Below are 23626 nucleotides of genomic sequence, written 5' to 3' on the forward strand. Positions count from 1 at the left end.
CCTAAGGTCACTTTGATCAAACCGTCAACATAAATTTCGATAAATAAGTGAAAAGAGACTAGGCAGAACAATACCAAAGACAGACACTGAAATATACACACTGCCAAGAATTCAACATCGAGCTGTTAAGGAAGAATATCCAGGGCTTTCCAGCGGCAGAATTGATAGCAAGGAGCTCACCGAGCAGAACGTGGAGTGATGCTGTTCAGGGACAATAAGAACAACAGGTTCGGAAAGTCCCACCTCACGGGCCGAACAGCCGTAGCCCGACACCTGGCCGCGGCGTACAGAAACAACTCCAGCCAGCTCTGTTTTTTAAGCTCTTTTCCACGCCGCTCACCCTCGGGGCAGCCAAGGCAGGCTGAATCCCGCAGTGCCCGGCGGCCGCCCCGGCCCCGCTCCCCCGCCCCGCGCCCCCGGCCGGTGCGCCCGAGGCTGCCCCGCCCGCCCGCCCGGCCCCGCACCTCCGGGCTGATGTAGGACACGAAGGACGGCTTGGCCGCCCTGGCCCCGCCGCCCAACATGGCCCCGGCCTGCGGCGGCGCCTCCCCGCGCTCGTCCCGAGCGGGGAGGCAGCGGAAGGAGCGATCCCGCGGCAGCGCGGCGACGCCGAGCCGCATCACGGAGACGGCACCGCCCATGCCCGCCCCCTGCCACGGCCGCGGCCCCGCTCGGCGCCGGCCATTCCTGCGGCACCGCCTCCCCGCCGCGCCCGCCCTCATGGGGCGTGGCCCGGGATGCTCGGCGGGGTTACGCTCCCGGGAGTGCCCGGGAATGCCCCGCGCCGTTCTGCCCTCGGCTTGCGGGGCGCGGCTGGAGCCAGCAGGGTTCTCCCTCCGGCTTTCTCAATTTCGCGGTAAACACGTACCTTTGTGCGGAGCTGTAGGGACCTCCCGCTCCTGGCCTGTTCCTTGATCACTTCCATAGAGTCATAAAATCGGAGAGTGGTTTGGGCTGTAAAGGACCTTAAAGCTCATCGCGATCCAGCCCCTGCCATTGTCAGGGACGCCTTTCACCAGGTTGCTCAGAGCCCCATCCAGCCTGGCTGTGAGCGCTCTCAGGGATGCGGCATCCACACCTTCTCTGGGCAACCTCTGCCAGTGCCTCACCTCCCTCACAGGGAAGACTTTCTTCCTAATATCTTATCTAAACTTCGTTTAACTTATCTATTGCACTGTTTCTTACTCAGCTGCCAAACGCCTGTGTTGTATCTGTGCACACTTAGAAGGCAACTCAGCATTAAGGAAAATCTAAACAAGACATTGAGATGCAGAGTGTTACTTATGGCAGGAGAACTGCAATAAAAATGACATAAAATATGCTTGCCGTTAAATAATCCTCTAAACCCTCTAAAATGTGGCCGCTGATGTACCCCAAGAAGTCCTCTGCCCAATGCCTATTTAATGTGTTACAGCCATAGCCTCCCTGGAATGTCATCTTTGGACACTGTATAATCAGAGCTGTAAATATACACCAGGTTTAACTGGTATGTAGGTTACTTTTTAAAGCCTCATTTTTATATGAGTACAGAACAATGCAAATATTGTAAATGGCCTGTGGCAATGCAGCAAGACTACCCAGCAATTCAAATGGTGAATGGTAACCCAGGCAACAATTTGTGCATAGAGTAGACTTTACGGAAATATTTTTACAAATATAAAACATACTTTACAAACTTCAGTAGACCATAGGACGTAAATATCAACAGCTCCTTTGAATATTAGTGCTAAGCACTTTTCATATCATTCCCCCTCTTTTTTGTTTTAATACTTCACTTTATTTATCTTGCTCCAAACCCAGACCTAGGAAAACTCCAGGTGGGAGAAAAATGATTACATGGAGTTACAAGACAGCATTTATAAAAGTTAAATGAAGTGACTCTTTCAATTCAGAAATAAAACTATTTCCCTGTTTTCAGAGTCAAGGAATGAGAACTCTTTTGGATTTAATCACCTTCTCCCTGGGAAAAAAAGTGCCCCAAGCACATCAGAGATTAGCTTTCATTAGCAGTTTTACAACAAAGGCTATTCTGGTATGGGATCCCACGCTGAAGAGCTCTCATGTTTCACTCCACAGCTGCTTCCACATCATTCCTTACATCGCATCTGACCTCAGCTGCTTAGGTCAAAAGTACACCCCATGGGATTAAACTGGTGCAAATCCAGGGTGAGGGGAAATGTGGGACACCACCTCTGTGCTCTCTAGTGTATTAAAGTACTTAAAGAAAGAGAATAGCATGTAAAAAAATCTTTTAAAGTACCTGAATTTAGAGTGGGAATAACACGAATACCCCAGCATGCCATGAGGTTTACAGCACACTAAGGCAAAAACCAGCTACTTACTGACATAGCATTTTTCAAAGAGGGAGAGATATTTTGACACCAGGCCAGAGTCTTAGCTCCAATGGGAAGTGCAAAAGGAGCCTTAGTTCCCACAAAGCACATGGGAATTCATTCTTCATCTTGTCATTAAAAAAAAAGCCCTAGATAAAAAAACCTGAATGTAACTGCTATTCTCCATGAGCAAAATATCCACATGGTGATGAACAGGGAGTGCTTTGTCCTTTTGCTCTCCAGGATGCAAACTGTGTAGGACTGAACCCACTGCAGACAGGATTTGATGTATTTTTGCTAGAATTTGAGGGCCAGATTTGGATCCCCCCTTAGTCAGTACATTCAGCTTTTCTAGAATGGAAAAAATAAAGCTATCACAAGCAACTTAACTTACTGAAGAGAAGAAAATTAGCTTCTGAAAGGGCCAGCTGCAATGCTGAGTCTGCCCAGTAGATTACCAAGCGCCAAGGGCTTCCACGTTCTTCCCTTTCCCCAGGAAGAGTGATGTATTCTCACTTTGTCTTCTAAAATCTGGAGTATCTGTGGGGAGTACTCATAAAAGTCAACTTTAGCCCTGACACCTCATCTCTGTAGATTCCTCCTGCAGAGAGTGGAGAGAAATTGGTTCCTTCTGAAGGTAATGGGGGCAGCAAATAAATCCCTTTTTCAGAAATAGCCTCAGAGACTATCCAGTGCTCAGAGCACCTTGGGATGTTAGCTTGCACTTGGTCAGGCTGAATTTGGCCTTTCAGAATGCCCTCCTTCCTGCCCTTGTCTTTATATTCCCCCCACAGTCATCTACTGCCTCTCACTTATGTATTTACATATTTACCTTTTTTTCATTTTAATGTGGTCCCTCTCTTCAGCATTGTCACTCTGTAGTGTTGTTCCAAATTGCTCCATACCAATGAGGAAATAAGACAGTTCAATGATGTTCAATCGTTTGGGATTGTTCTCCTCACTAATAAAGACTTCTAAAAAAAAATTCTCTACAACAAACTGAAGCTCCTCAAATGGTGTATTTTTAGGATCTGTCTTCCCATGTTCCTTCTAAATGGGAAATGTTTTTCCATGCTTCCAATGACTTTCAATCCATTTTAAAAAACCCAGAGTGTATCAAATAATGTAATTTAACTTTGCTCAATTTTATATGTATATCGATGACAATGTGGAAGAGTAAAACTTTTCAAAAGCCAAGTTCTAGATTGTCTGTAGTGGGTTTAACTGTTTCCATTTCATCCTTATACTTTTCTCTTTCTAGAAGTATAATCACAGTATCTAATGCTGTCTGCAGGAGGGAATCTCACAGACCAGCTCTGTTCTTCAATAAACAGGGATTACTTTGTTTAAAATATTCACACACTATTAATTTGTATAATTCTTTGGACTGAATTCTCAGCTGTGAGAATTCACTTTCAGGCTAAATGGCACAACAGCTGATGGAAGGCAGACACAAAGGAGCTGTTTGCAGCTTCTCTATCAGTTCTCTTTCAGTGATCCTCTTAACTGCAAGTTGTATCTCATATTTTCCTTTGTGGCAGTCTTCCTTGTCCGCATTTCCTTGGCTATGGGAAGTAAGTATCCTGGGTAAGGCAGTTGGTGAAGATCACTGAACACAGCTCTTTGTATGACATTTCAGCTTTTCTGAGTCTGGGCCTTTGTAAATCTCAATGCCTTGGGGAGTGCAAATTGTGCTCGGATGCTCAGGGGGTGCAGGCCACTATGTGTAGTGGGTGCTTTGGTGTGTATTGGATAGATGTAATAAATTTTTAAAGCAATTCATGAGTATTGAGCAAACTTGCATGACTGTATCTAATTTCTACTGCCTGTTTTCCTCTTTTTGAAGAAAATAGAGTGAGTCTTTGCCATGCTGCAGACCTGCAAAGTTACAGGTGTCCATAACTCCCATTCCAGAGTGGTAACTCAGAGGCAGGAATCTGCAGCTGTGCTCCCCTTTGAACTCTCATCATGGCTACATCCATGTCTGGACACTACTTTTAGTACATGCAACCCCAATGGTGACACAGGTGAAGAATTTGAAGTAGCAGCTCAAAAGAGGAGCTCAAAAGATTACAATTTATCAAGGTTGAATATTTCTATTTAGAAAATCTACCTGGATGTATAGTTTGATTTTTCTTATTTTCATGTTTATCTGGGCCTTACCAGGAGAACTGCACCTAGGTGTGCAAACCTGAGTATTTCTGTTGTACGGTTACTCTGACATTTCACAGAGCATCGCAGATGCTCGTGTGTAACTCAGAAGAGAGAAGCTGTCCCAAAAATGTTGGAATTATCCTGAGTATACAGAGATCTGCCGTGCTGGGTCTGAGACTTCCTATTTATACTGTTCAATTAAGTAACTCAGTTTAGGACTTTAGTATTTCAGCATTTTAAGAGAACACATTAAAGTGGCTGAAATCAGTATCCAAGAAATACAGAAGATTTAAGAGGAAGCTGGAAGTCAGATTACCGGGAACTATCAGGGAAAAAATCAGAAATGAGGAATATACTGAGATGTCCTGTGGAAAAAGGTCACCAAATCAGTCTATAGAAAACCAGCACCTATCTCTGCTTTATACAGGCTTAGAGAATTTTCTGTGAAAATTAATGAATATTAGTTTTCTGCAAATTAAGACAATTTAAAAAAAAAGAAAACAACAAAACCCAAAACCATAAAAGAGTTATGCTCTAAGATACTACACCTAATACTGTATTCACACTGAGATTTTTATTTTCCAGTACTTTCTATGTCCTTCAGAAATTAGTTTCCAAACTTGTTTCAGAAATTCAGTCTGTCACTTTTGAGGTGAGCTAAGTTTTGAAGAATATGGTCAGAGACTGTGTAATATTGTCTTATAATAACTTCTTATGTTTCATCTTTGTTGCAGTGGCCTTCCTCTACTGATTGTATTGTGTGTTTCAATTTTTAAAGCAGTTTTCTACTCCTCATTGTGAGAACCTAATCTCTCTGAGTAAATGGAAAGCAGATCTACCCTAGCTTTCCTCATCTGAAATATCTGGCTATGATTCCTGTTCCATCCCATGTCTCAGACCTGAGACACTATGTGCCCAGTTCCACCCTGAAGGTGGTTGAAGAGATGCAATTTTTTCTTAAGTAAAGCCATCAGGGATATCTCACATGGCCACACATCATGACTCAGATGGCAACCAGCAGTTCCTTCAGGGGTAGCAATACACACCAGTGCCATTTTTTGTCCATCCCTTAATTACTCTATGCTTTTGTTCTACCAGGGCCTTCCAGAGCTAACCTTCCTAACCCTTCCTACCAGGAAGGTTCATCTGCCATTTGGGACATACAGTTTCAAAACATGCACACAGAAGAGTGCAAGACCAAATTAACAACTATGCCACAAAGAGCAGGACAGAGGCAGTAACTGCTGAGAACATGCCCTGGACCAAGGTGTTTATTTTAGTCATAGAGAAGCAGCTGGGAATTACATGTCTTAAACTTGAGGATGGAAAATAAAATATTGCTGTGAGAGTTTTGTAAACTCAGGAAACAAAGCACCTCACACTGAACAGGAAAATCACCTTCTCTTAATAGCTACAAGTGGGAGAAGAGGAAGTGAGTAATTTCTTAACACCTCTACTCACCCAGGAAAGCATGGGTGTCACAAACAAGAAAGGTCTAGGGAGGTTCCCCGCCTTTCTTTAGCTCTTTTGAAGCAAACACAATTTCTTGTTTGCAGCCACACACAGAGTTCTTTGTCATGTGGTGAACTTCTTTATTTTATTCTCCAAAATGCTGTGAAGAGAAATTAATTCAGACTGGGTATTTCTTATCCTTAACAGTACACAAAGGGTGAGCCAAACCCCAGCTGTATTGGGAAAAAGCCTACACCATGGCTGGATGTGAGGCAAAATTAAGTCAGAGCTCTCCTCTCACCCTTGTTTCTTCTAAACCTGCATGCCAAAGGGAGAATCTAAGGATCATGAGCTTGTGGATAATAAGACAGATAAATTTAAGTGTGACCCTCCTGATATCAAAGGATGTGAGTTGACTGTTCTGTCTTGGAATGAATCCCACAAAAGAAAAAAAGCAACATTCACATCCCAGTTTGATGGCAGTCCATAAGTTGGGTGGTGGAAAAAGTCTGCCAAGGTATCCTTGGGCAGCCCTGATTCTTTCTTCCCAAGTCACTTCTCCAAATGCACTGTGGATGAAAAGTCCTTGGGAAAGATGTCCAGCTGTCTGTCACTAGCTAGGAATCTGGTCCATCTAGTTAAATAGCTGCTCCTGTGCAGGGCTCTTCCTGCTGGGCATGAGGAGATACAAAGCAAAGCTAGTGAGAACCATCCAGTGTCCAAATTACAGGGTACAGGATGGGTCAGTTCCATGGGGAGAAGTACTCATTATGAGGCCTACACAGTAACCTCTTATCTTTTGGAAGGACACATACAGACTTGAAAGTTTTTGCTGGCTGTGTCCTGGGTCTTCTGTTCTTTCCTTTAGCAGTGAAAATTGTATCTAGTGCATGACTGTGGTGTAAAAATGTGCTCATTTTACTTTGCCCACGTTGTACTCTTGGCTTAGATTTTCTAATGCAAAATGCATGTGTGTATCAGTAATCATGAATGTCAGTTAATGAAAGAAGCCATCCAGCTTGTGCTGTCATCCCCACCTCCCATACAACTGCTGCAACCAAAAAATCCAGCCCAGATAATCTGAGAAACAGGCACAAACCTACCCCTTCGGGAAGGCTACATGCTCTTCAGCAGAAATTCATGTCAAAACACAGACATGAGTCTCAAGGCTTGCTTTAGCTTCCCTTTACTGTCTCTGACTTCAAAAAGGCCGTTGTCTAAGCAAGGCACACTTTTGTTTGGCTAAGACAAGTGAGTCTTTGAAGCATCAAACTTCATAGAAGCAGCAAATCTTGTAAGAGAAATCTCATAAATCCAGGTATTCTTCCCTGTTAGCAAATGTTTCTGATTTACTAGAATGTTTTTCTCTAAAATTGCTGTGGTTTTCATCTTCGGGCCCTTGGAAAGTTTCTTGACCAAACTTTCTAGAATTAAAATGCATTCATGCTAGAATTAAAATATTAATGCTGATGTCCATGTGGTAATCTGGCATACCTGAATGTCAAGATGGGTATTTGGAAACGTTTTTCTTGAGGATTCCAGAAGTCACCTGCACTTCCAGAACTCCAGGTTTTTCTAAGCAAATAAGGTATTTTAAATCTATTTTTTTTCTGATGCGTGGGTGAAATTTGTAGAGCGACTTTTCGTCAGGGAGAATATATAAACCAGCAGAGGACTGGCGGAATTTTATTGCCTGGACTTTGTCCCAAACCGTTGGGTTTCAGATCTGTGTTCTCTGAATGCATCACTGCTTCTTGGGAAACACTTCAGTCCTGGCTACTCCTGTAACAGGAGCTCTGAACTGGTCCCAAAGCTTGTAAATTGGCTCATCTTATGCCTTTGGATACGCTGGAGAACTTCCTGGGGATGTTAGTTAAAGCATCCAGAATCCTGATTTATGATTTACCACTGTCATATAAGAAATGCTTATCCTGGATCTATTGCCCTGAAATTACCCCTGGCAGCAGCTGCAAGCAATTTCCTAAGAAATGGATACAAGAAAGCAAAGTCACACACTACCCCCTCCCACAAAATTTTTATCTGAAATTCCCCTCTCCTCCTGTTCTCAATGATTTGCCAGATACAGTCTTTTGACACACATTTTATCAGCTCTTCCTTTATAGCCTTTCTCAGGCTGCCTTCCTCTTTGGGAATCCTTACCTAGCAGAATTTCTTCTTTGCAGCCCTCAGTGACCTAAAATTGAATCCCTCTTCTCCCCCTGCTATGCATACTCTGACTTGTGTAATTTCTTTATACCCCTTCTAATTTATTTATGAGATACGGCTGTGTTTCTAACCACAGCTGTCTCCTACTTCACTGGCAGATTTTATTTGGGATTTTGTAGCCATGATGACTTTGTTGCATCGTTAAATAATTATTCTAAAATTATTTAAAAATGCATTCTTTGGCAATAGAGAGGAACACTGTAATAGCTAAAACATCACAGTTTTCCCTTCATGCTTGTCAGAGAAAGGTGAGAATGAACTCTGGCTTTCCACTGGGAGCTGCTGCTGAGGACACAGCGCTCTCTGCTGCTGGGAGCACACAGCGACACTTCAAACACAGCCCTGTGGATTTGCTGCAGAAAATGGCACTTTTCTTTTTGGCTGTGGAGCATTCACTTAGGTTTCCAAGTGTTTGGGGAAGTGTCCTCACACACTCTTTAACACTCTCCATCCACGTGCAAGGGAGCAAGGCATGGACAACAGATGTAGTTCTGTCTATGAAGCAGGAGAGATGCGTGAAAAGTCAGTATAAACTCTTCAGCTTTTCCTTCACCTTTTTCCACAGCACACTTGCCGAACATGGCACGTAACTTATTTTAACACCTCAGTTCCACTGGCCTAAACCATTTCAGTCTTAAGCTCCTCAATCACGTGCAGCTTCTTTTTTCTTCTATGTTTTCATAGAGCGGTGCAGTTGCTACACGAGTGGCCAGTCATGCACTGGTCTCTCTGCTGAAAAAGAGCCTTTCTCTGATTTCCTACACTATTTCTAGAGTTGATTATTGTTGAGTATTGATATATTTTTTTTCCTTTTTATTTTACCTTTGATTTGTAGCTGTCTAATGGCCTTCCCCATCTTATTTCTTGAGTTGGACCCAACTAACAGAATTAGTTCTGTTCTTTCTGTTACCATGTTTCATTTAGTTTTTCGTTTCCAGCGCCCCCGCCACCGCTTTTCTAACGGAGCGAATTCAAGAACTTCAGATGTGGGATTCTGCACCTGAGATGGGGCCAGGCACAGGTATAAAGTGGGAGAGGAGTGTCTGGGCAGCTGCAGAGGAGGTGGGGCTGGCTGGTGCTGGGCTCAGTGTGGGTCAGCAGTGCCCGGGCAGCCCCGAGGACAAACCCCATCCCAGAGCACCGAGCACGGCGCAGCCGGCCCGGGCTGGGGATGGCCCCGCGGGGCTCAGCCTGGGGCGGCCTCAGGGGGCCCTGTAGGTGAGGGAGGGGAAGGTCCTTGAAGGTGTCCCGAGGAAGTAAACAAAGCTGGTGGGAGGGCTGGAAGGAACTTCCTGTGAGGAGCAGCTGAGGAATTTGGGCTTGTCCGGTTGGGAGAAAGGGAGGCTGAAGGGTGACCCCACTGCTCTCTGCAGCTTTCTGAAGAGCAGAAGGGCACCGGGAGGTGCTGAGCTCTCCTCCCATAATCCAGGGACAGGACACGTGGGATCCATGAATCCAGCTGCACCAAGAGAGCTATCGACAGGACATTAGGAGGCATTTCTATCAAGAGGCTGCTCAAGCACTGCAACAGATTCCTAGAGAAGTGGTCGTTGATGCCCCAGTCTGTCAGTGCTCAAAGACACTTGGACAGTACCCTTAATAACATGCTGGAACTTGGCCAGCCCTCAAGTGGGCAGGTGAGTGACTGGACAATGACTGTAGGCCCCTTCCAACTGGAAGTGTTCTGTTGTATTTTATTTGCTTTCACTTACAAGTAAAATAAATTATCAAACTTATTGATAAAAACTGGGATGGCATTTAATTACCACAGACACTTCTCATGTGATAAGCACACTCTACTGCTGATACCGCAATGATTATCCCGTTTTCCTGAAGCTGCAGTTTCACGTGACTATATTGGAAACATCCTAGATCACTCTGGCTCCAGTTCTTAAATGTATACCGTGCTTTTCTGCCACATGTGAAAATATGAAGTAGTCACCTAAGCAGTGACATTCTCGATATCCTAAGCCATGCTGAGGTGTCCATATGGGACTGGCAGCTGTGGGCATGCATCTCTGAGAAACCCATCCCCTTTTGGAGCAGCACATACCCAGGAGTGTGTAAAACATGACAGTGAACCCCTGTGTTCAGGCACTTTCATCTCTCCATATTGTCCATTAACTTGTATAACCAGATAATTATTGGCAAACTTAAACGTGTGCCAGAAGTGAAGTCTGTGATAAGGCTGTCTTTCACAGTCTGATCATATATGCGTACCATTGTTACAAACACAATACAGTATGCAGAAAATGAAAGAGGTTACATAAGGTGCCAGGTTTGTGATTCTTGTGTGGAAACAAGAGGCCTTTTGTTTCACTTTTAATGTCAAAGTAACGTTTTTACCGTAGAAAAAGCCATTTATTTTCTCTTGGTCATCTACTCCATTTCACAGTCTTAGATTTTTAAGTACAGGAAACTTAAAAAATACACAAAGGTTTCTTGATACCATTCTATTTTATTGTGATTCGAGGTATTAACCTCAAACAGTACTGATGCAGAATATATGTGAAAGTATTTGTCCTGGGTTGAAGTATATTCTATCACCATCTTCATGAACTGTTGAAACCAGGTGAGGCAGTGCTCCCTGCCTCCTCCACTCTGGCTTATCTTCTGTTAATGGGCCCATCAGCACCTTTGCTACACAGCTCACAGATAACCCCCTCCTGGACTATCTCCTGGTAATGGGCCCATCAGGCCTTATCACATGACTCACCATCCCATTGTGAGATGCTCCGCCCAGAGGGAGGAACCAAGCATTCCAGCCTGGATATAAGCTGAGACTCTGAACACCAGAGGGGCGCTTACCCACTGGATTCCCAGAGGACCCGAGCTACCAGACCTTTCTACAGGATCACTGCTTCAGGAAGACCACCTCATCTGGACTGCTTCCATCACTCCGCTCAGGTTGTATTCTGACTCTGTCAGTGGTCTTTTGTATTATTGCATCTATTTTATTTTACTTTCTTTCCTTTTTTCCTATTAAATTGTATCTCTGACTTGGAGCCTCTCATTTGTTTTCCTTTCAAACCACTACAGTATTTAAGCTAGTGGCTGAGCCTCTGCAAGCTGGTACGCTTTAAACTACCCTGCAATAAATACTGGTGGCCATGGCTTTGAAAAAAACTGTTTAATAAAACACAAGTATTAAAGATGTCCTAAATTATGACCCTTGCCAACACAGGTATGTAAGGATCATGCATGACATTGGGAAGGTGTGCACTGTTCAGGGTCAAGATCCCCAGCAAGAGCTGCCAGTCTCTGAAAAACAGAGACTTTTGCCCTTGGTAGCAACTGGACACTTCTCGAGTATTATTAGGGCAGTGTTTCTTAAAATGCAAACGGTAAACAATCAGAAAGTTCAATAAACAACAGCAAGCTTCTCTCAGACTTTCATAATGCAAGTGAAAAAAATGGAATAAAATATAAGAATACAGATTAATGGATATTTACAGAATGAAGTCTGATTTTTATTTGGATATAAATCAAAACTGCTACAATAAGTCTATAGATAACACTCCTTGGATATTTTTTTCTTCCCCAAAAACACCAGCTATCTGTTTCATTTTGAAAGTCTGAGAAATACCATGCTGAGGGATAAAAAAGATCTTCCAAGAAGATCTATAAAAGAATCTCTCAGGAGAAATTTAATTTGCTAGCCTTTTTGGCTAGAATAGCCAAATAGCTTACAGCTTTCATTAAAAAGAAAAAAAATTATGGAAAAGAGATGTTTTAGTTAAATCTATCACTACTTTGTAAAACTGAAATATAAATGCAAGAAATCATTGTTAACGGTGTCTATTCCCCACCATTATTAATGCTTTGCTATTCAAATCTGTTTGGTTAGTCCAAACAAGTCTTAATTTTTTAATAAAAAACTGAATTCGTCATTGTGTAACTACTTAACAGACTAATGATCAGCAGATTTTCAACCAGCAACATGAACGTAAATATACATACAAATTGTTGCAGGAATATTTAAAACTGATTCCAACTGCTGGAAGTTTTCTAGGCAGAACAATTTTAAGTACTAAAAGACCTAAAAATAGAAACTGCAAATGAACCCATCATATTCAATAGTTATATAAATTTAACTGTTCATCTAAAATTTCATAAAAGGGCAAGAAGTTGATGGACTATGTCTAACAGACTTCAATTTCTACCAGTGCCTTTATGCACAGATCCATGTGAAACCACACTGCTCATAGACAGGACACACTTATGAACTAGGATGACAAGTGAAATTTCGAAAAAGCTTTCAAACAGAACAGCTCACATGTTCACAAACAGATCTTCTAAGGTGAGCATGGGTGGGAATATCCTTTCTGTGTACATTTCCTTTTTGTGAATGAGGAGTACAGTGGTTTTGATTGTGGGATTTAACACACAGCATGGCTGAATAAAAAATGTAAGCAGTGCTTATTAGTAAACTGCTAGCATTACCAAAAAACAGGGTATTAAAATGCTTTTTTAGTCAGTTTTGCCTTCCTAAGTGCACAGTGCAGTATTTAAGTCAAAGCTATCTCTGTACTTTTCAAAACCTGGTTTTTACATTCTTAGATTTGTTAACAAGAGTCAGAAGTTATCCATTAAAATGGGCAGGAACACCAGAAACAAATTGCAAATTCACCTTTCACCACACAGCACAAAAATCATGGTCACAGCTTCATATTTAATGTGGAATCACTTTAAGTACACAATATTTCAAAAGATCCAGAAACTGGTTAGGAGCTAAAAGCCAGTAGAACGAAAATACAGAAAATCTAAAATACATCTTTGACCTTTTTAATCCTATATTTTAGGGTCACATTCCTGAATAGACAAGTTTGCCTTATGAGGAAAGAAACTTTGGTATGGAGTTGAAATAGCCACATGAATAGCACCTGTAGCTTTCAAAATAAATAGTAATGGCTAACTAGACACGATGGCAGCAAGATATCCCCTAGAACAAGCATATGCTTGGAGCTATGCATGAAGGCTGAACGAAACAACGAAATGAGTAATTTTTCAAAGTAACTGCAAAGCTTTTTTGCTTTTCGTATTTCTAATTATTTAGAAAGCTTTCCTACAAGAGAAAGCTTTACTTTTATATGCTAACCCCTTATAATCACTCCCTCGAAAATTGCACTCTGATGCTTGCAGAACACTATTATTAAGTGTTTTTCTCTTTAAGTCTTTAGATTCCCTCTGTTTTTCTAAAATATTGTATTTTTATTCTATAGGCCCACACTGGTTAGCAGTAGATACTGGGAACAGAAACATCCCCCCTGCTCCAACAGTTGCTTATTAAAAAGGTCAAAGATAAATTCGACCTTGAAATGGAACAGAATTTGGGCTTTTCTTAATAAACTGTATCAGAAATAACAAATTATCTCTGTCACATGTGATACTCTCCTACAGCCATCGATAATGTAGCTACCAGAATGTTAGTCTATGTTAATCTGTGTTTTATGAGTTTACAACAAAGCATAATACACATTTAACAGAGTAAGTGAAACTTCAGTTTCCAGTGTGCAATGAATTTTAGTAGTTTAATAAATGTGTAATGACTTTTAGTAATTTAATAAATTTTAACTTTTGTGTATTCCACTGTAGTGCTGTGACAACAAATCACACCTGTGTACCAGAGCATACATCAACAGTATGATGTAACTTTACTTACACCACTGCTATATTTAGATTTTTGAAGGAGACATAAGCATACACTATGGCCACAGCAAATAATTTTCTGGGTTTTTTCTTTGATAACCTTCACTTTTTAAGTAATACTTCACTTTTAAAATTTGAATTATTGAAAAAATCACAGAAAGTTTATACAGGAACAGATATAAGGAATAACCTCACAGGCACTGATATGACAAACATTTATTTTAAGGGCTGAGAGGCATTAATACCATATTGACAAAGTTGACTGAAAAGAATGACTAACTTTGTCTAAATGGAAAATGCCCACCTTTGCTCATTGAGAGAAGAAATTCAGAAAGTTATTTTTTGGCCTTGCTATGTCACAAAGTCAATCCTACAAAGATCTATGCATTTAACCTAAGATAATAGTTTTAGAAGCCCTTCTATTAAAAAAAAAAACCCCATCATGCAAATCTTTGATCAATTATGCAGCGGCTTTAAAACTGTTGCAAGACCATACTGTATATATTAGCTTTTATACTGCTAATGCACAACTAACAGCAAACTTGATTAGATTAACACAAATTTGTCTTAATTACACCTTTATATCACACTAAGGAGACAAATGCCACAAGATTGGCAGAAACACTTAATTCTGAGCACTCAAATGGCAGGACAATTATGTGTTGTAACCCCTTCACATTTAGAAAAAAACATGATCCTGCAGTCTCACTTTACAAAAAAAGAAAAAAAACCCCTTCTTTAAAATATTAATTGGGAGGAAAACAGTTCTACTACCTAACACAAAGTAACTCATACAACTAGTGTCAAAGGCAAACAAAAATACTTCTAAATAAAAGGTCAAAATACACATAGCAACAGAAGCACAAATGCTGCATTAAATACAGTCAAGATAGGAAGACAATGCACTTGTTAATAAAAAAGACAAAAAAGAAGAAAATATACTAAAATTAGCAACACATTTAAAGAAAATGCAATGAGGGAAAACTATTTTTTCCTATAACAAGTTTCCATTTGCAGTCTTTCCATCCATAATTTGTCTGGTACAGCACATCCAATTAAAATATTCAGAATCTCACAGAAGAGCTAGGTTGTTCTCTTCCAAATCTAATTCAGAAGCTGGTTTTGGATGTTTTAAACAGACATCATTATGAATGAAGTAAAAGCAAGGCAACAAATGGAGTTTTCATTACCATCAATATTAGCAATGATAACAAACATTTTTAGAAGTTATCATAATCTTTTTTGTCCTTCTTTCCCTCTGCTTCAAACCCATCAACCCCATCACTGTCCCTTCTCCTTTTACGATTATTATGGATGTTGAAGCGTTGATTCATCTGTGGTAATGGATCCATTCCTAGAACTTTGTGTATCTGACGGAATGCAAGGAGTCTCAGCGCAAACTAGAAAAACAGTAAAGAAGTTACTTTTGTTACAAACCAATGCCCATTTTGAGCACTTTGTCAAACAATTAGGGAAGAACATCAGTGATGTCTGATATTAGCCTTAACTGTAATTATCCCATCTTTCTGTCCCCCAACAAAGTCAACACAATAGAACGTGTATGTCACATTTGCTGCTTCGGTAAGTGCAGCATCTTAGCTTAATGTACATGTGTTAGGGCTTCTGGGCTTGCACTGAAGCAGCCAAGGCTTGTCATGTGTCAAGTTAGGTGACATGTGATCAGGCATCATTAGCAAAGGGATCAAATGAAGAGAAGAGGCAGTGACCTCTTAAACCACAAGCATGAATGGTCATATAAATCATATGACATATGACAATGGTCCTATTAATGTCATATGAATCTTACACAGATGTATTTATAAAATTTCCTATCTAGTAACGTACTGCTGTAGATAAGCCTGATAACAGATCTTGATCTAGATATATAGATAGAGATATAGACAAGAATGCTAGAAATTGTTCAGGAAAATAAATTTATTTCAGTGCAATAATGAACATCCTCTCCTGTGATATGTTCAATGCCTGGCTTAAGACTGATAAGATCTGACTAAAAATTCATGTCCAATATAAAGCTCCATTAAAGAAAACAAAAACAAAAACAAAAATAAAAACAGAACCAAAACAAAACCATCCATCAAATTTAGTTACTTCACACCTACATTCCCTTACCTGTGCACTTGAAGTAATATCCTCTCGTTGCTGATCTGTCATTACAGCAAGTGTATCAAAAGGATCTTTTTCACAAGGGTCGAGAAGGCCAGGACCACCTACAATAATCAGGCTAATTAGTAGCACATCTTTGCCTTATTACAAGCAAGATTACAGATTAGTTAAGTGTAAGTATACATAAAAGGCAACTTGCCTTTAAGGATGATTCCTGAAGATATACACTCAAAAACTCTTCTCAGTGCATCTCCAGGACTCTGTGGTCCAGTAGCGCTGCTAATTGCTTTTTCCACAAGCAACTCCATAGCCTAGACCAACAACAGGAGGATTCAGCCAAATTAAAAGATGGACTAAGAATAAAGTTGATACTGTTCCTCAATAGAGAATTTTGAATCCTGAATTTTGAAGAACATTACCCAATGTAGAACACTTTCAGTTAAAATGGAAAGAAACCCCAGTTATTTTATAAAGATGAATAAAAAGAAAGGTGGTGCCAGATTAACAATGAGTACTGATACTGGCAGCTGGTCACTGGTGGTGTCCCCCAGGGTTTAGTGTTGGGCCCAGTCCTGTTTATTGATGATCTGGATGAGGGAATTGAGAGCACCCTCAGCCAGTTTGCAGATGGCACAAGCTGGGTGGGAATGTTGAGCTGCTGGAGGGCAGGAAGGCTCTGCAGGGGGATCAGGACAGGCTGGATCCATGGGCTGAGGCCAGTTGTGTGAGGCTCAACCAGGCCAAGGGCTGGGTCCTGTCCCTGGGTCACAACAACCCCTGCAGCTCCAGGCTGGGACAGAGTGGCTGGAAAGCTGCAGAGTGGGAATGGGGGTGCTGGTCAACGGTGGCTGAACGTGAGTTGAGTGTGCTCAGGTGGCCAAGAAGGCCAAGGACATCCTGAATGTATCAGCAATGCTGTGGCCCAGGAGAGGGCAGTGACTGCCCCTCTGTACTGGGCACTGGTGAGGCCACACCTCAAATCCTGGGTTCAGTTCTGGGCTCCTCACTGCAAGAAAGACACTGAGGTGCTGGAGCAAGTCCAGAGAAGGGCAACGAGCTGGGGAAGAATCTGGAGCACAAAGTTCTATTAAGAACTGCTGAGGGAGCTGGTGGCGTTCAGTCTGGAGAAAAGGAGGCTCAGGGGTGATCTTATTGTTCTGTAGAACCACCTGAGAGGAGGGTGTACCCGGGTGGTGTTGGTCTCTTCTCCCACATAACTGGTGATGGGACAAGAGGAAATGGCCTCAAGTTGCACCAGGCAAGGCTTAGATTGGATATTAGGAAAAAATTTTGGACCAATAGTATTGTAAAGCATTGAAACAGTGTGCCCAGGGAGTTGGAGTTACTATCCCTGGAAGTGTTCACAAAATATGTGGATATGGCAATTAAGGACATGTTTTAGTGGTGCTGGGTTAACAAATGGACTTTATGATCTTCAAAGTCTTTTCCAACCTGAACAATTCAGTGATTAAATGATGGGCTTCTTCCCATCACAAGTTGTTCAGTAATTTCGTAGAAATTTATACAGTAGTAGCCTACATATGCAGGTAGACAACTTGTCCAGCCATTTTTGAGAGTATGAAACACTCTGGGACACTTGATTCTGTCAGCCACATGAATACACTACACAGTATAGCTAATGAAACAGGATGCTATGGAAAAATGGAAATAGCTTTTTCTACAAGAGTACAGAAACTTGTAATATCAAAAATTTAATGTTCTTAAAATGCTTATTATCTTCACTAGTCCTTCAGTTTAGCAAAACTGAAGCTCACAGCAATTTTTCTCCTGGTTATCAACCAACACTAACTCAGATGTTAAACAAGTGTAAAAAAACCCTCTATGATAAATATGTTTTCTGAAATGTACACATTATTTGATGTTAGCTAAAATGGTTTAAACCATTAGCTGTGTTTTAAGTACTGGTGTGTTTTCTGTGAATATTTCCACTGTTCCCTTTTATTAGACACATTTTTTCCAGAAGAATCTATAAAAGTATTTGTAAAAGAAAGGACTAATTTTTCCTAGATCTCTTTCCCAGAATTAGATGTTTCACTGCTACCTCTTTGGCAAGTTTAATTCTCAGGCAATGATTCCTGGTAGGTTTTTTGGAGGCACTTGTTGTTTGGGCCTTGTCCTCCCCACCACATCTACAGTTGTTCAAATGCTACCTTTTGTTCTTCCTTTCAAGGTGTAAATATTTATTCTGGTGTATGCAAGTAACTACAGGGCTAATCACTAAGGGTGCCCATTCCTTTCTATTTTAGCTCCATTTAACGGACAGATTTCAATTCTTGAGCATGTTATTTCCATACTCCCACTGTATCAGTCAGGATTTGGCAATGGTAATTTAGATGTTTTCAAGTAGGAAGCAAAGTGCATCAGTGAAGAAAAAAAAAGGAGATCTTGGATTTGCATTTATTAATATCTAGTTCTTTTGGATTCTCATACAATATGCTGAGGTCTATAACTCAGTCTTAGGAAAATATGAATTACCTGTCCTGGGGTTTATGTGCACAAAAGGGTGGAATTCAAATTTGAATAATGTGTAGGAACCTGACAAAATTCTTCTAATTTAGTTTTTACTTTAAGGCACATGAAATGCTACTACTGTGAACATTCAGGCTCCCTATTAACTTCTATTTTTACAGCTACTTTTGTTTTTTAAAAAAAGCTCTGTCATCTCTTTCATTTGTAAAAGGTTTCTAGTATAGAGGGTAAGAGAATATCTGTATCCAGAAAATTGTATTACTCCAATCTATGAAATTCCACCCGTACTGGCTGAAATCACCACTTTCATTTTGTCATTGCTTCTTATTGTAGGAAAACGAAGACTTTTCCTACAGGCCAAAAGAACAGCTGAGATCAGTTCAGTGCTGATCCACCTCACTGAGAATGCAGGTACCAGGAAAAAGTCAGGAATCACTCTTGGAGAGAATTGAGATGCAGTAAGATCTGACACACTGCTTCACATTTCTCTTCCCTTCTGGATGTGTCTTGGAACACGTAATGTGAGAATTAAGAAGCACATTCCTTGTTCTTCACCCATATCCCTGCTCTGTGTTGCAGTAGTTGTAAGGATACTTTTCTGAAAGTATGCCAAGGTTCATTCTCTGGCAACTCGGTATCATAGTGATATTAAGAGAGCACTTTTTAGCATCTTTTAAGCTGTTTTGTTTAGTGTACTTTTCATGAAATGCAGCACTGAAACTGGCACTATTTTTTTCCCTTTAAATATTTAAAAAAACCCAGACATTACTATTCCACTTCCTTTCCAGAAGAAACAAATATTATTAGAAGTAATTTAATAAAACTGTTTGCAAACTTAATGGAGATGTAAAACATTTCTCATCTAAACGAAGTCAACTGCTCAAAACAATGTTAATGCTCTTCCTGTCAAAACTGAGAAGGAAGCAGTACAGTGCAACTGGATTTGGTCTGCAAAACACAACAGTCATAGCTAGGTTTACTTCCACATGATGCATGTGTCAGGTATTTGTTCCAGACTGACTTTGTCCAATTCACAGATTGTACATCTCTTAATATTTGGAGCATTTGTAAGGTAGTCACTGCAAAAGGAATGCTCCAAGAACACTCAACTGAATTGAGAAAGGTGACCTGATATAACCCAGAGATTTAAGTGACACTGACTAGAATGTGATGATGACATAACCACAGGCTGTACTGAAGTACTGCGGTATTCCACCTTGTGAAAGGGACATAATCATCATAAGAATTACTGTGATTTTTTCTTTCGAGTTCTTTCTGTAATCACAGAACTATCTGGGCACAACCAACATTATTTTAAATAAGTTTCAGCAAACTCCAAGCAATTCAGAGTACGTGGTTAGAAATTCTTTTACACAGAGTAAAGGAAAAAAATGCTAAAACCTAGAATCCACAAAGAGTAGAAAAAACCAAGAAAATTTCTTTTGGAAAAAATTATAACTTCCAGTTTCAAATGAAAAACCTCAGAAAACTATATTCTAAGAGGGAATCTGGAGTATTTGTTAGTAAAAAAGCCCCCCAAAATCCCAAACAAAACCCTAGATTACGTGTTGGAAAAGTCTGAATTTAAAAATTTTATTAACACTTCCTTATAATTTCCTCATAGTAATGTATTTATTAAGAAGACTCATTAAAAAAAAATTACTTACCCAGCTTGGAAAATCAGACCAAGTAGGAACCCGCTGACAGAGATCACGAAGAATACGTATGATAATCACACAGGACTGCAGACCATTAGCTCTAGCCTTGAGAGCAATACAAAATCAAATTAATTAACCCCTGCACCCATAGCAAACAGGACTTGTTGAAAGACTAAAACACCACTGTTCAATGGAAGCTCAGATACAAGATTGAAACAAATCATTCTACAACTTTATTCTGTGAGCTGCCATTTACAGCAGTATTTTATACAGGGTTAGTAATTTAAGGTGGTAAAAGTCAAAGTGCACAGGTTATACAAGAATAACATTTCTTGATCCCCTATACACTTTGACCTATGTTCATTTGAAACAATAAATACAGTATCTTTCTATATTAGCAATAAAAAGGATAAAGTAAAGATCTAAGAAGTAGGTATAGAGACTGAAAGGTCAAGGGAATCTGTTTGGTTTCTTTATTGTGCCTTTGCCAGAATGCAAAGTCACTAAACCAAACAGTTGCTTCTCACCTTTCATTCCCTACACTTAATGCACTTAAAGAAATAGGAAAAAAAAGTCTTAAATCTAAACACAAAGCTTTAAACACATATTCCATTATTTAAAGCGAAGTTACTCTGCAGCCTTATGGAATATATAACAAATATACAAAAAATGATCACCCCAAGCGAGTCAAGCTTTCAACATCGCCTTCTCAATGACCAGAAAAAAAAATGACGTCAAATGAGCAACAACTGCATAAAGCAGCTCCTCCATACTCAACCTTCTACAGTTAAATTTAGGGACCAGAAAAATATTAAGTATTATTAGCATGAACAACGCTGAGTGTTTTCACACAGTTAAACATTCATATTGCAACTGAACTAATCTCTCATAAGGCTACAAGAAGAAAGTAAAATGATGTTCCGAACCTGGAACCACTTAGCGTGGCGTAGAGCAGCCAGAGCGTCAAGGCATTTTTGCCTGTCCAAGACGTCCGGTGGGTCTTTCACCATACCCGAGGTTACATCTAAAATGGATTGAATTGGCAAAATGCAGTGAGGAATGGGTGTTTGACCAGGTGAGCAAGACACTTCCTTAAATAGCTTCAATGTCACACATGCCATTTAAAGTTTAAACCCTTGAATGAGAAATGTAAATGTTCAGCAGTAGTTGCTCAATTAGGATTAGGGCATCAACCCAGCAGGAAAATCAAGAGCATAATGCACTTCAGCTCTGAAGTTATTTTCAACTGCATTGCTGATTATGCAATGCACAGTACTTCTTTATTTCAGCTAACACTGGAAAAACACATATCCCCTAAAATTAAATACTGAAGGAAGGATGGTTGGACACAGTGCACCAGCACAGAGAACACAAGACAGAAGGAACACAAAAATCCACTTTAACCAACTAGAAACATTCAAACTTAGTTTCTTTTAAATTTTAATTGTCACGTGTTATTTGGGAGCTATTCTTGAAAGAAAAATTAAGTATAACAAATCTTAAAAGCACTAAATGTTTAGTAATGATGTTATTTTTATCATGCCTTAAGCTTGGAATTATTTTACTTTAAAAACCTGACTAAAGGAATGTGACATGTTCTTCAATATTACAGAGTTCCTTGTTTTCTAGTACCTTCTCCCTTACCCATATAAATAAAATTCCTCAGTCCATAATATATGTGTTCCAGCAACACTTAGGATGCAAGGAAGGATCTGAAAAGGGACTACTTTACATAAGACTAACCAAGATACAGAAAAGAAAGGAAGAGTCTAAAAAACAAAGCAAAATGTCTGAAAGATGGAAAAAAACCATACCAGATACTGCCTATTTAAATATTCGGGAAACAATTTAATTATCAACCTGACTGCTCTGCTACCAAAAAAGAAGAGACCACAGAAGTGGTTTAATCAGTGAAACTGGAACCACTAAATAATGTGAAATGGTATCCTCAAGTTAACTTGAAAATTTTATGGATATAATCAGATTAGTTACTTTTTTACTGATTCTGAAAATGGCTATGGTGACTAGTCAAAACATATGTTGCTAGCATAACTGGTGACACACCAGATATGATGAAACAAAAAGCTCTCACTCAACTGCACACATTTCACAGGAGCTGGCTGTTTGGAACAGTAAAGTTTACTCCTCCAAGATTTACATTTAAGTTAAGCCAGGGAATAAAATAAAATAAAAAATAATGAGAGTCATGAAACATGCCTGCAACAAGAAGCTTTTAGGAATGTTGCAGAAATCGTGCTCTGAAACCACAAATGTAAAATAGTAGGATTCTTTAGTATATAGGGCTCAAAGGCCATGAATTAACATGGTGGTATAGCTTTGCAATAAAGTAACTAAATTTAATGTGAAGTACTACAATCAGATTTGAGCATTTTAATAGGATAGTCCCATTGCTCTGCACAGGGATAAAAAAGGTGAAGACTTCATAAGAGCGAAGTTGAGAAGAACATAGGTAACTTCTCACAGAGATATTGCTACTTACAGACTATATGTCAAAGTGGAAAAATTAAAGTCTTCATTAACAATGCAATTACAGAGCAAATGAAGACGTTTTAAGTAATGTTTCTTTTAAAATGAAATTAATATCCCAAAACAAAACAAAAACAACAACAAAAAAATCCCCTCCAAACCTGCAAAAGAGGGGTGCCAGCTAAAGCTAAGTGATGAAAGGAGTACAACCCAGATACATGAAACAAGGAGTATATCCTGAGAAAACCCACCACAGGAAAAAGTGACAAAATAAGGTTGAGAAATTAAAAATGCAAATATGTGCTGTTGAGCCAACAGCCTAATCAGTCAATTGTTTACTTTCTCCTAAAACTAATACACAAATGGGTGACACTGTCCAAACTTTTAGCACAATAATTCACTAAATAATCTGAAACTTCTATGTCTGAAAACCTTCAACTTGTAAAACAGTTTTACTGACAAGAATTGCAATTTAAGTATACAGGAAAGAATCTTAGTACTGGAAATGTTGATCTAAAATGGGTTACTAATAGGTGTCGTAAGAATACCCTTGGAACTTAAGGCTCTGAAAGTCAGACGTTGCTGAGGCATGTACTACACTGACAAAACATTGACTGAAAAAATAAATCAAGGGGAGTCCTCTAATATTTATTCTGTGGATTTTTGCATATGTTTCACATTTCAGGATTAACCCCTTAAAGACTGTGTAACTAAAATCAGATGCCTAACACACCACCCTACTAAACTAAGACAAAAACTGAATTAATTTACAAAACACAGGCATGAATTCTGACCCTGTGTAACTTATTACTAGCCTAAACATAAGGGGTTAATCTTCAGTTAGACGTGCTGTGTCCACACTACCTCTTCATTAAAAGTTAACAGGTATGTCAATTTAGGTAAGTTTTATTATGTAAAATACATTTTATCCAGTCAACTATTATAAGACTAGTGTGAACACTGCTTCATTCTAGGAAAGAGACAAAGACGAAAAGAAACAAACAAACAAACAAACAAAAAAAACAAACAAAAAAAACCACAAAGTAACAGCAG

The 23626-nt window shown here is 39.9% G+C and overlaps 2 protein-coding genes and 1 long non-coding RNA gene across 6 annotated transcripts in view; 1 reads left to right on the top strand and 2 right to left on the bottom strand.

The window, feature by feature from the left end:
- The window catches only part of MTMR12 (myotubularin related protein 12), a 37937-nt gene extending 37296 nt beyond the window's left edge, over positions 1-641 (bottom strand). Inside the window, exon 1 of the mRNA XM_066181025.1 lies at positions 465-641. Coding sequence (XP_066037122.1) covers positions 465-641 — 177 coding nt within the window. The remainder of the gene's footprint in view (positions 1-464) is intronic.
- A 7730-nt stretch (positions 642-8371) lies between these two features.
- Positions 8372-9810, top strand: LOC136288827 (uncharacterized). The gene is made up of 3 exons (XR_010720592.1): positions 8372-8413; positions 9104-9186; positions 9539-9810. It is a non-coding gene; the product is annotated as an uncharacterized lncRNA (long non-coding RNA).
- A 3007-nt stretch (positions 9811-12817) lies between these two features.
- The window catches only part of ZFR (zinc finger RNA binding protein), a 48285-nt gene continuing 37476 nt past the window's right edge, over positions 12818-23626 (bottom strand). For all 4 annotated transcript variants that reach the window (XM_066181032.1, XM_066181031.1, XM_066181030.1 and 1 more), the window contains 5 exons: positions 21013-21110; positions 20096-20191; positions 16138-16249; positions 15945-16042; positions 12818-15214 (listed from right to left, as the gene is read on the bottom strand). In XM_066181032.1, coding sequence (XP_066037129.1) covers positions 15035-15214; positions 15945-16042; positions 16138-16249; positions 20096-20191; positions 21013-21110 — 584 coding nt within the window. In that variant the 3' untranslated portion in view covers positions 12818-15034. The remainder of the gene's footprint in view (positions 15215-15944; positions 16043-16137; positions 16250-20095; positions 20192-21012; positions 21111-23626) is intronic.

This window comes from Chamaea fasciata, unplaced genomic scaffold (assembly GCF_029207755.1).
Source record: "Chamaea fasciata isolate MVZ Bird 193981 ecotype frontalis unplaced genomic scaffold, bChaFas1.0.hap1 SCAF_4, whole genome shotgun sequence".
NCBI classification, from domain to species: Eukaryota; Metazoa; Chordata; class Aves; order Passeriformes; family Sylviidae; genus Chamaea; species Chamaea fasciata.